The 14,939-nt window shown below is 31.9% G+C and overlaps 3 protein-coding genes across 3 annotated transcripts in view; 2 read left to right on the top strand and 1 right to left on the bottom strand.

Annotated features, from left to right (window-relative positions):
• Positions 1-205: 205 nt before the first annotated feature.
• LOC100164606 (ubiquitin carboxyl-terminal hydrolase 2) lies at positions 206-4,836 on the top strand. The gene is made up of 2 exons (XM_029488097.1): positions 206-1,851; positions 2,311-4,836. The coding sequence occupies exons 1-2, from the start codon at positions 670-672 to the stop codon at positions 2,824-2,826; spliced, it is 1,698 nt and encodes a 565-aa protein (XP_029343957.1). The 5' UTR covers positions 206-669; the 3' UTR covers positions 2,827-4,836.
• Positions 4,837-5,333: 497 nt separating this feature from the next.
• Positions 5,334-8,312, bottom strand: LOC100162513 (integrator complex subunit 14). The gene is made up of 7 exons (XM_001944505.5): positions 7,862-8,312; positions 7,219-7,389; positions 6,536-6,841; positions 6,263-6,478; positions 6,002-6,185; positions 5,787-5,941; positions 5,334-5,727 (listed from the first exon to the last, which is right to left on the bottom strand). Exons 1-7 carry the CDS (start codon positions 8,021-8,023, stop codon positions 5,497-5,499), a joined length of 1,425 nt encoding a protein of 474 aa, XP_001944540.1. The 5' UTR covers positions 8,024-8,312; the 3' UTR covers positions 5,334-5,496.
• Positions 8,313-8,557: 245 nt separating this feature from the next.
• The window catches only part of LOC100160493 (semaphorin-1A), a 66,548-nt gene continuing 60,166 nt past the window's right edge, over positions 8,558-14,939 (top strand). Inside the window, exon 1 of the mRNA XM_001944562.5 lies at positions 8,558-8,992. The gene's annotated coding sequence lies outside the window, so the exon portion shown is untranslated. The remainder of the gene's footprint in view (positions 8,993-14,939) is intronic.

Raw genomic sequence — 14,939 nt, 5'->3', positions numbered from 1 at the left:
GTACGTAATAATAATATATATATATATATATATATATTATAAACGCTAAAATAAAACCGAGACGAACTAGGTTAATCAATAGGCGCGCGCGCGCCTTGCGGTGACATCGGGACGACGGTGGCCATCGATGGTCGCACGGCTTGGTCCATCGATGGTTGCGCGGCCCGCACATCGATAGTGGCGCTTGACGCCGTGGTTGCGGGGTCGAATGCACTCACGGCGGCAACGCCAGCGCGCGTGACGCCGCCGCCGCCGCGCTAAAAATATACAATCGCGCTTGGACGAGGCGTTTCGGTACCGCGCGCGCACATCGATCATTTGCCGCCGCCGCGCTACCGTTTTCGCCGTCGACGGCGCGGCCGCCGCTTGCAGTGCGACGACGAGTTGTGTGCATAATAATAATAATAATAATAATAATAATATCTATAGACGGCGAAAGAGAATCTCTCGATCAGACACGGCTCGAAGAAAAGAGCCGAATTCGAGAAGATCCGCTGCGTCGACTGGTGGACACATACGCTGACAAACGGAAATCGGCGCGTCGGACGGGCGATTAGCGGTGGTGCAACAGGAGACGACGGCGGCGGGAAACGGACATGTTATGCGGCCCGGTAGTCGGGTCGGCGGTGCAGCAGACGAGTGTTCGTCTTCTTCGTCGTTAATAACGTCATGTACGCGTCATCGTCTGCCGACAAGTACGGCACCGGCAGGACCGCGACCGCCAAGACGTACCATCACCATCACCTCCATCACCTGCACCATCACCACGTCGGTACGTCGTCGTCGTCTTCGTCGTCGTATGCGTTGTCGTCCGAGCTGAGCGCCGATCGGCGGTCCAGGGCATATAGCAGCGCGCCCAGACAGGTGACGCCGGTCCGATCAACCGCGGCCGCGTCGTCCCGGTTGACGGACATCAACGGTAACATCCGGTCACTGAGCCTGAGCAAGAGCCTGTCGCCGGCGTCTTCATACTCTGCGGCCAACGGAGGTGGATCGGGGACACTAGGTTCTGGTCGTGGAGAATTTGGTGGAAAGACCGCTGGTTCAGCCACACTGCTGCAGCTAGGCAACGACAATAAACGGTATGACGCAACGAAAAAACGTTTGGACGCGTTCTACAACAGCAGATCGCCGTCGTCGTTGCTGAACAAATCATACAATTACAAAGCTGGCAACTTGTCCTACTTCGAAAAGTACAACAAACAGCAGCAGCAAGACTCTCCTCCACCCAACGAACCATTACAGCAATCCAGATATGTCAACATGAACAGAACAAATTACGGCGCCAACACGGACAACGGAGTGCTGCACCCGGAATCGTCTTCGTCGGCGTACAGGTCGGTGTCCGATTCGAAAAAGGGGGTGGTCGGCATTAGGAACATAGGAAACACGTGCTACATGAACTCTGTGCTGCAGTGTCTGAGCAACACCAAGAGCCTGACAGACAGCGTTCTGGACGACGTGGACGGGGCCGACGGTAAGTTGATCCGGGTGTACCGAGACCTCTTGTCCCGAATCTGGACCGCCTCCGACAGCCATCCGGTGGACACCACCGCGTTCAAATCGGCTTTCCAGCGGCTGTCCCCGCGGTTTGCCGGCTACGAGCAGCAAGACGCCCAGGAGTTCCTGCGACTGTTGCTCGACCGACTGCATATGGACGTTAACAGGGTGAAGGTCAAGCCCCGGGCCATGCCGGACGTGGACGAAACGCTCAAGGACAACGCGCTGGCTGCTGAGTTCTGGCAGAGGTACCTGGTCACGGACAACAGTACCGTGGTCGACCTGTTCGCCGGACAGCTCAAGTCTACGCTTGAGTGTTCCTCGTGTGGCCACAAGAGTATCACGTTTGAGGTATATGAGTTCTATATATATTGTATATGGGTATTAGGTATACCAAGATTGTTGGCTGATGCTCGCTATAATATTATTAAAATATATTATATTAAGACTGTAGTGCGGCTACGATGTAATTAAATTGTAAATTTAAAAAAAATTGACCCCAATCCGAGCGCGCGAGATTAAAAATACGCTATACGCGCGTACACATTCCTCTGGCAACCGGCCCGGGCCGCCGGCGCCAAGTTACGTAACACGATGACCGTATAATATAGCATTTTTTTTTTTTAAATATTTTTTTCTTTCCCGATACTCCGCAGCGTTGCCGGTTTAACTGAGAACTGAGAAAATCTCTTCCACCCACACTTACGAAAGGTATTTCTAATCCACCCTGCCGCAAAGGAATGTCTTATACAAAAATCTGGACTCCAGAGAATTTATACTAATAATTGTTGTTCTACGATTATCGTACAGGTGTTTTGGGATGTGTCGCTGCCATTGCCATCCAGCGGCTCGACTAACATAGTGTCCATCAACGACCTGCTGCACAATTTCACGCAGGAAGAGGTGTTGGACTTCCGCGAACGGCCTCGGTGTAGCGTTTGCAAGGTGGACAGGAAGATGTTCAAATCGTACCGGTTTCAACGATTGCCCAGGTACCTAGTGCTGCATCTGAAGCGTTTCCAAGGAACGCAGTCATACAAGAAAATTACGTCGCTGGTGGCGTTCCCGTCCGTGTCTCTGGACATGAGCCCATACGTATCCGGCACGGCCCGGAGCATACAACCGCACGCCTGCAAGTACAACCTATATGCGGTGTCCAACCACACGGGCACGCCGATCGCCGGACACTATACCGCCATGTGCAAGCACCCAGTCACTGGCGACTGGAACTTCTTCAACGACAGCTCCGTCTCACGGATCACGTCGTCCGCGAAACTCATAAGCAACGAGGCGTATATACTGTTTTACGAGGCCGCGAATTATTAATTAGCCGATGAAATCAGGTTTATGAATTGTTATTTTTATTTAATTTTTTTTTTTTGATATCCGTCCATGGATCGAGGGTTGACATGAAACTATACATAATACATATTATATTATGTATACCAACAGATACCTATATCATATTATTATAACTGCTGTCGCGTACGACGTTTCAACTTTATATACGACACTATGCAATACCTCTACAGTCTACACTATACTTGCATATTATCTATAAATATATAATATATACATATATATATACATGATATAGTGTATAATAATATAAAATTATTATTTACCTATGTGTAATTGGTGGCAGCAGTACTTATATGCACGACTAGTCAAATACCTATATCAGGGAATGTGGTGGGAGGGGGACACGAGAGGGGAAAGGTTTACCAAGGTTTACCAAGGTTTTATTATAATAGGTAACTATGTATAATATATAGTATATAGATATAATAGCTAATAACCATATAGGTAAAATAGGTGTACCGTGTACCTACAACACACGTTTTATTATCACGTTAGACTATAAATTAAAATCTAACGTGATACATTATAATGTATTTTATTACATTTATAGTGCATTAGTATTTAGTACATTATAATGTAAATGCATAAAAATGCACGAGTACATACCTACTACATAAGTAATGTAGGTATTGAATAATCAGGGTACGCCGAGATAAAATATTATGTAACATTCATGTCTTGCGAATCACTAATGTCGGTCGAGTATAGTGTATATTGTTGCAACTACAGGATTGAATTTCTGGGGGGATAAGGGGGGGCTATAGACTATAGTCCCAAAAAAACACTAATCCATGCAATGTAATAATGAAATAGGTATACATAAAAAATTTCTCATAAAATCTTTAAGATCATAAATGTTTGTAATGATTGTAATGGGTGAAGGGGGAGGGCGGCTCCATTAGTTGCGCTAATAATCAATATTTTGTTATGGTATTGTATGGGAATCGTAATAATCCTCGTATGATTCATGAGCTCAGTTAGTTATGTACCTACAAATTAAAATTAATCATATAATATATTAATTAACATTGGTAAAACTATGGTTTAAAAAACAATAATTGTAGATCAGTGGTTGATTAATAAGTTTGATAGGTACTATATGATATAATATATCACATAATCAGTAATCAAAATTGAATTTTCAATTGGCAATTGCAATAAAATAAAATTGTGAACCTAAAATATTTGCATCTTAACGAATTGATCATTATAAAATTTTTTATTTTTTGTCTTAAAATTTATTTTCTAGGGACATTTGACTATAATATAGTTTATATTCTGCTGATGTTTTTTAATAGCTTAAAAAGTCATATAAGTCTTTTACCTAAAATTAAAATTCATTATTTAGAAATCTTTTACTGTACATTCTACCTAGCCTGACATTGATACTATTTTATAATATGTTATTAAAATGTTCAACAAATATTTTTTTTTCTTCTTCACTTATACCTTCCGTTTCAAAAATACATTAAGGTACAATTAATAAAGCCTATAAAATGGTAAACACTAAATAGTGATATGTAACTAATTTTAAAAACAGTTTTTTTTATTTTTACCCATAACTTACAATTTGTTTAATTTTTTCCTGTGTACTTATTTTTAAATTAACAACAAATTTAATTTTGTTCTGCTTGGATAAAATGATTAATATTATTGGCAATTTATATGATATAAGATATCTGTTAAACTTTACATAGGGTTACCTTAGTTTATACGAATACAATATGTAATAAATATAATGTATGTATATAATATTATATTGACAGTTTTATTTATACAATTTTATCAAAAGTTAACTTTGTTTTGCACTAATTAAAAGTTTTTTCCTACAATTTATGTAAAAAGTTAAAATTATTAATGGAGACTTACTACTTTTATCATATTAGTGTCTATAATTATGTACATATGATTTATAAACATTTGTTATTTTTCTTGTTCCTTAGTAACTTATTAAAACAGTTTATTTATTGTTGATTGTTGATTATTATATTATTTATGGAACAAATAAATTATATTTTTAATCAATTGTGGCTGAAACATGAATTATAAATGAGTATATAAATTATTAAGTGTAAATAAATTATATAATTAACAATAATAATTAAACATTATAGAAGTACAAGTACAAGTACAAGAACAATTTAATACAATAACATCAATACCATGTATCTGTACATTTATCAAGAATCATATATTTTGGTTTCAAAGTATTGTTGATTTCCTTGGGGTTATTTGTTTGATTTATATTTATATTTATTTATATTTATACATTTATTGGTTATAAATTGAAATTTGTCTCTAACTGTATCAAACATATCCCATTTTTGAATAGTTTTAAATAAGGTCACTTAAAAACACTAAAAATGTAATAACATGATACTGTCATTAGTGTATGGTAAATACATTTTTTTTTATGAAAATCATCAAGTTATTATAATATTCATTTTTACTTTGATAAATATAAACCAAAATAGTTTTAGATTAAAAAAAATATATTTGACATTTTGCTACATATATAAAATACAAAATTGTATAAACTAATTAGATGTAATAATCCAATAACATATTCATGTATTAATCATTATTCATTAAGTTATAACTTATAATTTAAAATATTGTGTTATTTAATGAATTTCACATAAGGTCGTGCTGAGCATATTTTGTTGTCATAGGAACGATTGTGAGTTTGGGATCCATAGCAAGAGGTTTTCGCAATTCTATAGCAGCATGGGTTAATTGTAGTGCACAATCTGGATGAGTACCACCTGGTAAATTGCTGCATTCTAGTTCCAATAAGTCAGCAATACTGGTTAATAAGTCATTGAAGCTGTAGGCGATTGCAGCTTTACGAATTCGATTTAATTCCTAAACAAAAATTTATTGAAAACAAATAAAATGTATTTTAACTGTAACTTTTGAATTACCTTATAAAAGCTTGGAATTTTATCTGGCATCTTTCTTGCTTGTCTTAAAATTTTTTGAATATCTGCTTGAAGACCAGCTTCTTTGATCCACACCAATTGTGACTGGTTATAACTACGTTTATCAGGAGTTTTACTTGGTTGTGTTTCATCTGCATCTGTAATGTTAAGTAAAATATGAATTATGATAGTAAGTAACGATTACATAAGATATTCACCTGATTTGCTTAATTCTGTTGGTGATAATGTGAGATTTCGAATATCACCTAACCAAGGAATAGCATTTGTACCAGGTTCAAGAATAATTAACATTAAATTTGATTTTTTTTTATTGTCTGCCCAACTAACCAATAAACCATACCAATTAGAGCTTAACTGACAAACAGCTGTCATGTTTTCAACCTATAAATATTTGCATATATTATTTTATACTATTTAAGACATAATAATAATTTATATATTAGCAAAAAGTTTTTTACTTTTAAAGCTCCGTGTAATAACACACAAAAAGATGGAGTTTTTGCAAATGCTTCATTAGTCTCTGAGCATTCATCTAAAATGCGTTGAGGTAAAACGAGATGACGTGATAAGGTTGCTGGGCATTCTACTTTTGAGGACTCTAGAAATCCAATTATACTTAGTTCACTTGAAATGCAACAAGTAATTATTTCAAAATCTGCAGCTTTTGTATAAGACTAAAATATTCAAATAAATTAAAAAATGAAATGGTAAAAAAAAAATTGTTATATTACCATAGGAGGGGGGATCAAATGAACATCTGACTTTAAATTACCACATCGTAACACTGCACTATAAGGTACATATGTTTCTTTAGCAATTTTTTCAAACACTTTTGCAACAGATGATGGAGTTAAAGGCAATTCAGGTGAAGTTATATATCCAAGACCATTTGGAAGTTTGTTTGAGTCATAATTATTTTTGTAAAGCGATGACACTTGTTCCAAGGGAACAACTATTAATTTTCCAGGAAATAGAAATGGAGTTATATCTGGTTTCCGAAGACCTTCATAACAGTTACCATCAGTAATCATAATAACCTAAAAAATATTATTTTAAATATTCAAATTATTGAAATATTATACACAGTAGAACCTTATTAATCTGGACTAATTGGGGTGCTCTAGGTTGTCAGAATTAATAAAAGTTCAGACTAAACAAAATAACCTATGAAATGAGCCGAGGTAAATATTTAAACACTCAGTTTATTAAAAAAAAACATGTATTTTTGATTTAAGAAATAAAAATGTTATTTAGTAAGCTAGAAATTATAATGCGACAGGTATTGAGACATACACAATACAAAATAACTAGTTATTCAGATAATTATTTTGATATTATTAAACGGTTGTCTGGATTAAACAAAGTCTAGACTAATGAGGTTCTACAGTAGTTTCAACTATAATTGATGTCTTACTTGACAGGTTACCGAGTTAGACCACTCACTATGGACTAAATAATTAATAGTCTGTATTACAGGTGGATAACATGTGTTAGTTCTGAACTCCAACTGTGATATTTTTGCTTTAATCAAGTCATAATCACGGGTAAATGAACACAGTACATCACAAGTGGATGAAAATGTAACCTGTAACACAACATAGGTATTAGGCAATGAGTTATATAATAGTAATAACTAATAGGTATTAGTATCTGTTAGATATAATTAAGAAAATTGTTTTACTATATACATTTAAAAAAAAAGTCAATTAAATGTATCCAGTTCAAGTTTGTATTGTTTATAGGTACTTACTGACTAATAAAACAATCATACAATGACTGCATAATATATTTAAGAAATATAATATGTTTATAGCAATAAATATAACCAATGAAAAATAAATAGATACCTATTTAAAGTATGAAAAAGATATTGTTATAGTAAATAACTAAGTATATTAAATATTTTTTTAATAATGTCGGTCTATAATTTAAATCACACTACCTATTAGCAAGTCAATTACTAATGACATAATGTTAATAAAGTAATTTAAACAGCCTTTGGTAATATTTCAAATTTACATTTTTGGTACATTTCACTATCCCTAATAAATACTCACAACAGCCACAAACTCTAGTCTGGAGTGTACAGCTAAATAGTCCAAAAGAACATTGACACCGTGTGTGGCCAACTGTAGAAGAGTAAAGGACTCTTTGGTATCTTTGATTTTAATGTCTCTGAGCATGGAGACAGACAGATCAATGGCTATAACAGTAGCCATTTTCTAAGTCGATCGCTGTTTCTATAAAAGCATACCTAGCATATACATTATTTCAATGGTTGCATTAAACACAAAATTTCGTTTGATAGCAACAATGGAATCGTATATTTTTTTTAACAAGGAACGTTTTACTACTTTACTTAAAAAATGGCTATTACAATATCTTATAGTAATATCTTAAGTAGGTACCTTCTACTTATACTATAGGCTATCGTTATTCACTAGTAACTAAAGTAGTTACAATGTTACAATATACATAATATTATTTAATATTTATTTATTTTATAGAATTAATTTCTTATCACGTTCACACACACACTAAATGTTATCGCGTTATTTGTTATCACCTCATCATTGGCAGTTCAGTTCATTCAGTTTGTCTATTTGTTCGTTCGCAGATTCCTCGGCTTATGCTCGCGTTGGTCACACTGCTCGTTTTTGAAACGGCCACGACCGCGCGTACACCACACAAACTACACTACACCGCCGCCGCACCGGTCAACGCCACCGGGTATAGCAACGCTCCCATGTCATTACCGTTACTACTTTTTTTTTACCATGGTCCCTCACACCGACACGTTCTTTGGAACGTAAACAAAACTCAAACCAGTCCGAGACACAACTCGTTGTGCGGCTGTCGTAGTTTGCCGTTGTGCGTATCTCACGTGTGTGCTGCTCGAATTTTCTCTTTTGGTCGGTAGTTTTGTTTAGTTTTGTGTCGTCAGTTTTATTTTTAAAAACGAATATGATTTTTGTAACAATCGTGGTTGATCCGTTGAGTTTTTCTGTTTTCAAATGTTTAACCGCGCGTTTTTAAATTATATACAGTTACCGTTTAATTGTCCACCTGCTCGTCGGTCGGTGGATATAATATAATAATATTCGTTTGTTCTTGTTTTTTTTGTTAGTGTTTTTGACGATTCTAAAATAATAAGAATCGGAGCGACGCCTGAAAACAATTTTGAGACGGTGAGTTTCCAGTGTCTGCTTTTTGCATCGTTAGCTGATATTTAGATGAATACGATTTAACGAACGTCTATTATATAAGTATTTTAGGTATATAAGGTACTTACTATTAATTTTTGATTTTGACGTGAAATGCGTTTCTATCTTCCATCGATTGAATAGAGTTTACAAGTTAATCGCAATAATGAGAATTAGAGACTCATAATTAGTCATTACTCTTTGCAGAGTATGTATATAATGAGAATACCTATAACTTTTATAGTTTTATAATAATTACTTTCCAGCACGTAGTTATTTCTATTTTATAGTAGTAATATTGTGATATTTGTTTTTAACCGTATTTTTTGGAAAAGGATAAAACCAAAATGTATTTGTGCAAAGCTAGAGAAGATTAGAAAGCATTCTTACCTTGGTAGGTTTCAAAAAGAAACGATTCTTTTAATATCAAATTAACTACCTATTTCAATATGTATAATATGTCACAATGTATATGATAACTGCATAGTACACATAATATACATAATATAGAAAAAGAAATTGATATTCGATATTTGAATGTAGTTTGAAAGTTAAATTAAACTCCCGATTCGGATAAAATGTTTTGTACGATGATTTATCAATATCCGTTTCCGATTGAAATATTTACGCTTTAATCAATATTTAGTGTTGTTCAAACCTATTAAACCGGAAATAGCCGTGTCTTATTGGTGATTAGAGTCGCTCTAATATATTTTGTTGAAACCTAGGCATTGACGTATATTTTTTACAATATTTATGCTTAGGTATTAATTATATTGTATAGGTATATATATACAAAATTGTTTGTTTCTAACAACATTTTTATGGATTTATTAATATATTTTTAGGCACTATATTATGTAGGTACCTACCTGCTTATTTATTTATCGAGTTACACAAACAATAATTGACTATTGTGAAGTTTGCTGTTTTTTAATTAAACATTAGTACTTACATTAGGTATTAAAATCAAAATAAATGAACAATATTGGTTAATTTAGGTACCAAATGTAACCTATACAGGTTAAAGTTTCGGTTTAGAAGACGCTACATCCGCATGTGTTGTCTCTTATCTCTATATTTATATATCCGATTATATACGTGGACCATGGTAAATCTATGTACCGGATACTTACTTAAGTTTATGTATAATTAATATTATTATAGCCAATTTACATATAACTGAATTTCTAGAGGAGAATTTTAACTGAGCCCATGCAGTTTTTTTCTTCAAATATTTATTTTAAAACAAGTTGTATAAATTTGAAAATATGAATTAGTTAAGCTGGTACATTTAAGAATATGGTAGCACACTGTTTGTTTTCTCTCTCGCCAAGACAGATTGACAAAACGGATTTATGTTGCAGAATCATTTTATTTTTTTTTTGAGTAATCTTAGAGTAAAACACCCCATTTACAAAAACTATGGAGAATAATATTTTTGAGGTTATGACATCAATTTGTCTAAATATTGTCTCAAAACAATTTTACAAACATTTTTGTTTTATTTTGAAAGTCCAATGCAAAGTCAAATAATAATAATAAAATATAAAACCGATATATCATACCCTCAAAAATATTATTTTCAATAATTTTTGTGATAAGTGATTTTACTGTAAGATTATTCAAAAATCATAAAAAAATATTAGGTATAGGTGAAAGCGTTTTATCTAACTATATGTTTCGTGTGGATCTGAGAGAGAAAATAAATATTGTGCTGACATCATCTTAAGAAATTTTAAAATATAAATATGAAAAAAAACTCCTGTTTATTTTACGTGTAAAGTCGGATTCTTATATTGCGTATATCGGCTCACTGGTTCGTGTGGCTTGCATCGAAGGAGATCTTTTGGACACGAGTCAAATGCGTTCCTGCAGTGAGCTGCAAGTCTAATCGAACAATCTCGACTCATGTTTAATATCAACGGTCAACATGAGTAGTTACCTACCTAACTAATTTTCCATACAAACAATAATACATTTAACAAACTTACTAAAAAAAACAGTTTATAAAATTATACAATTTTATTTTATTTTTTATCGGATATTTCAGTATTTGTATATAAATTGTCATACGAACTTTTCAAAAACAGCCCAACATATTATTATATCAATATTAATTATAAGTCAAATTGTATACAAAATTAGAAAGGCCGGTGTACAATTTTAAATCATACTACTGTGTAATTGTTATTTCTAATAAAAAGTTTTAGGGAATTACCTAGGTATATTATGATAATATAAACAATTTGTACCTAGCCATTGATGGTTTTTACCTATTTTTATTAAATTTATAATCTTGATTTTCTAGGTTAAAACTAAAAACTACCTAGGTAATTTACTTTGGAATTTGTATTTTTCAAGTTGAGTAAAAATATTCCATGCTTAACTATACACAAATATACACATAAACTATCAATTATTGACATATTTAAGTTCCTACATTTATTATATAATATTTCATATACACTTGACACGGACGTTTTCAATTTATATTTGTTATCTATTCAAAGTACATAGGCAGACTTTAATATGACATACTTACCTATATTCGTTCAATTGATTTATTTTATAAATGTCGTGATAGAAAATGTTATAGTGTTGTACAGGCGCCTGGTACAGTGGTACATAACTTTTGAATAACCAGGAAAATATGTCATATATAAATTTATTAATCCAAAATATTGAATAATTATTGTCTTTGTTATAAAAAATGAATACTTATGATGCAGGCCATCATAATAGATACCTATATTTTCATAATATTCAGTATTTTTTTGTAAACTGAAACTTCTATAATTATTTATAAATATATTATTATACATATAAAAAAAATTAAAGAACTTCAAACTAAATAGTATAATGTGTTAAAAATATTTTATTGTATCTAACCAAGTACATTCATTAGTTTGGTACCTGTTATTGTATTATAGTTTTTATACCAGAAGAACCATAACATCGTATATAGTTTGGGATTTGAAGAACTGCGTCTATTGTATTAATATAATCTCCAGATTCTCGGCGCCATTTCGAAGGACAAAACTACATTGGTTGTGTCCAGAAAGTTGGCGCCGTTGATGAAATCTAGGTACGCACCCTCTAGTGGCACCTATACATACCTACATATACGTATATATGTATATATGTCCAAGTGTCCGACGTGTACAATAAATGTGTGTTTAATAAATATATTTTTCAACACAAAAATACGGGTGAATAATAATCTCTCAGGGAAATCTCGATATTGCAAATTAACAACTGGTTTAAAACGTATAAAGAGAGAAAAAAATTATAAACAAAATGTCAGTTAAATCGTCGGGCTCCACGGGGTCTAAGACTGGCGGCCGGAAAAGGCGTGGTTGTGGATCACCCACTGGAACCAGTTCAATATAATAATATTTTTATAAATGTGGTTTGCTTCTCCTATACCTATCTATTCCACTTTTGTATAACCCTTGCTTCATGGATTGATATTGCTTATTTTATAGTTGCATCTGATTTTGCCACTCTGCACTGTATGTTGGTGTTTAAATTTAATTATAACAATATATTTTCCTATTTTCCTATACGTAATTGGTGATCTCTTTTTCCCCACGATCTATTTTGATTTTATCAAAAATTATCTTGAAAATTATTATAGATTGACGAAGTATGTGGCAGATATGGGTAAATAACAAAATATATAATATTTACCTTTAACATTAAATTGGTGATTTCCTTATCATTCATGAAATTTTAATCTTTATTAACTTTAAAATTTACCTAGTAGTGGTAAATTATCTTTAAATAAAAAAAAAATGTTTACATATTATTATGATCAATAATAATCATAGAGTAATTTATAAATAAAAATGTGTTTGTATAAATTGCAGACTTACCAGGTTTAACAATAAGGTATATAATATCACAATGTAGAGAAGATATCTTCTCTACATCGTGGTATATATTAATAGTTTATTCATAAATATAAATTTATTAGACTTTGTATAGTAGATTATATTTTGAAGTATTATCAATGAATACTATTTTTCTTATGCATTTAAATTTTAAATCTATTTAACTATGCATATGCATGTATCGAATTTTATCAATCTAGATAAATTTGTCTGTAGATAAACCGTTTTTTTCGGATTTTAATTATTTAAAAAAAGAAAAGTTTCTAATTTAAAGTCTGAATAAACAATAATGTGTGTCAATTTAATAAATGTAATAAATATTTTTTTCTTGGTAATCAGTAATCATTATTGAATATGATTATGATGTAGGTATATACTATATACCTATATATATCCCTACTTTGAACGTTTTGAGCTTTTACAATTTAATAGTTAAATTATAAAAATAATTATTATTAATAACATCTTAAAATATAAAAATGTTGTTAACTAAGATTGGTTTTAAATCTGAAAAAACAAAAACTACATATTGTAAGAACTACAGCTAGAAAATGTAATTTGTTTCTTTTATACATTGATAACATTTTTATATTGATTTCCATAGTCGAAAATTAAAATAATAAACTTAAATTGTAATAGTTAAAAGCGAGAGCTGGTTCTACATTACAGTAATGTATCTGGAGTCTATTTTAGTCGTATATTATAAATTATAATAAACTATAAAAGTATGAAACAACATTAATATAATTTTTATGGTGGAACTATTATTATTATTATTATTATTATTATTGTGTACAAATTTAAAAATATTAAGAAATATTCTTGTTGATTTTGTGAAACTTGTCAAGTATTCTAATAATTATTTAATTTGTCTTATAATTAATATAGTCATATAAAAAGCAGACAATGTAATAAATGTAATTATATATTATATAATTATAAATTTATTAAGAATACTTTTTAAATTGAATCCATATCTACATAAGTATATCATATAATGTATACAAAATAAATATTAGATTATTTTTATTTTTTATTTTTTTATTTTTATAACATTTATACAATCTATACTTTATAGCATAATAAGTATAAGAGAAAAGTGACAGAAAAACATGGTATAGGTACTTGAATTAAGAAGTCACCCACTAGTGACTCTTTGCGTGATGGAGATTATTTTTAAAATTTTTAACGTGTGAGTGTTTGAGTAGGTGCCTTCTAATATATATTTCCGTATTTACCTAACTAATTTTAAAATATTTAAATTAATATTGTTTAAACTAAAGTTGAAACTTAAAAATAAACTAAATTGTATGTAATTTTTTTTTACCGCATTAATATACATAATATGACATCAAGCTTTCAAGCGTCTTACCTATATAGTAGTGATTAACATTCGGGTTGGTCAGTAACCTTAATAATCCTTCTTTAATCCGTCTGATGCATTAAACAAACGAATATGTAATCAAATAATTATAGCGTGGGATTACTCTGTCAAAAATGATCTAAAACATTAGTGTATGTAACGTTGATAATACTTAGGTACCTTTAGCTAAAATTGTATTTATATTTTAATGTAATTTATTTTCCCTCACTTTTTTTTATTAAAGAAAGAAAAATATTTTTACAATCTGTACAGGATGGTATAATAAGTACATTTGATGATTATATGTAATTACTAATTAGATTAATAACATTTATGGTTAGGTTCTTAACCAAGTATAACTAAGTATGAACGCTCTCAGCAGTGCCACACGACAAGACAAAACCTAAATCAATAAAAACTTAAATACTTCGGTATAATATTATTATTAGGATTATTTGTTTTATCTTTTTGACCAACGAGAAATGTATAGTAACATACAGAACCAAATTTGGGAGCACATGAGTTATGTCCCGTAAACAATGTATGTATGAAATTTTGGGACGCAATTCGTGTATTTTAATCAGGGGTTCTTAAGAGGACGTTACACCGAAATTTGTTGTCTCCGTCTTACAAGTGCGTAACATAATAATTAATAGACTCATAACTCGTTTTT

Source organism: Acyrthosiphon pisum, chromosome A1 (assembly GCF_005508785.2).
Source record: "Acyrthosiphon pisum isolate AL4f chromosome A1, pea_aphid_22Mar2018_4r6ur, whole genome shotgun sequence".
Lineage (NCBI taxonomy): Eukaryota > Metazoa > Arthropoda > Insecta > Hemiptera > Aphididae > Acyrthosiphon > Acyrthosiphon pisum.
The sequence above is the reverse complement of the archived record's forward strand: the minus strand, read 5'-3'. Positions and strand labels throughout refer to the sequence as shown.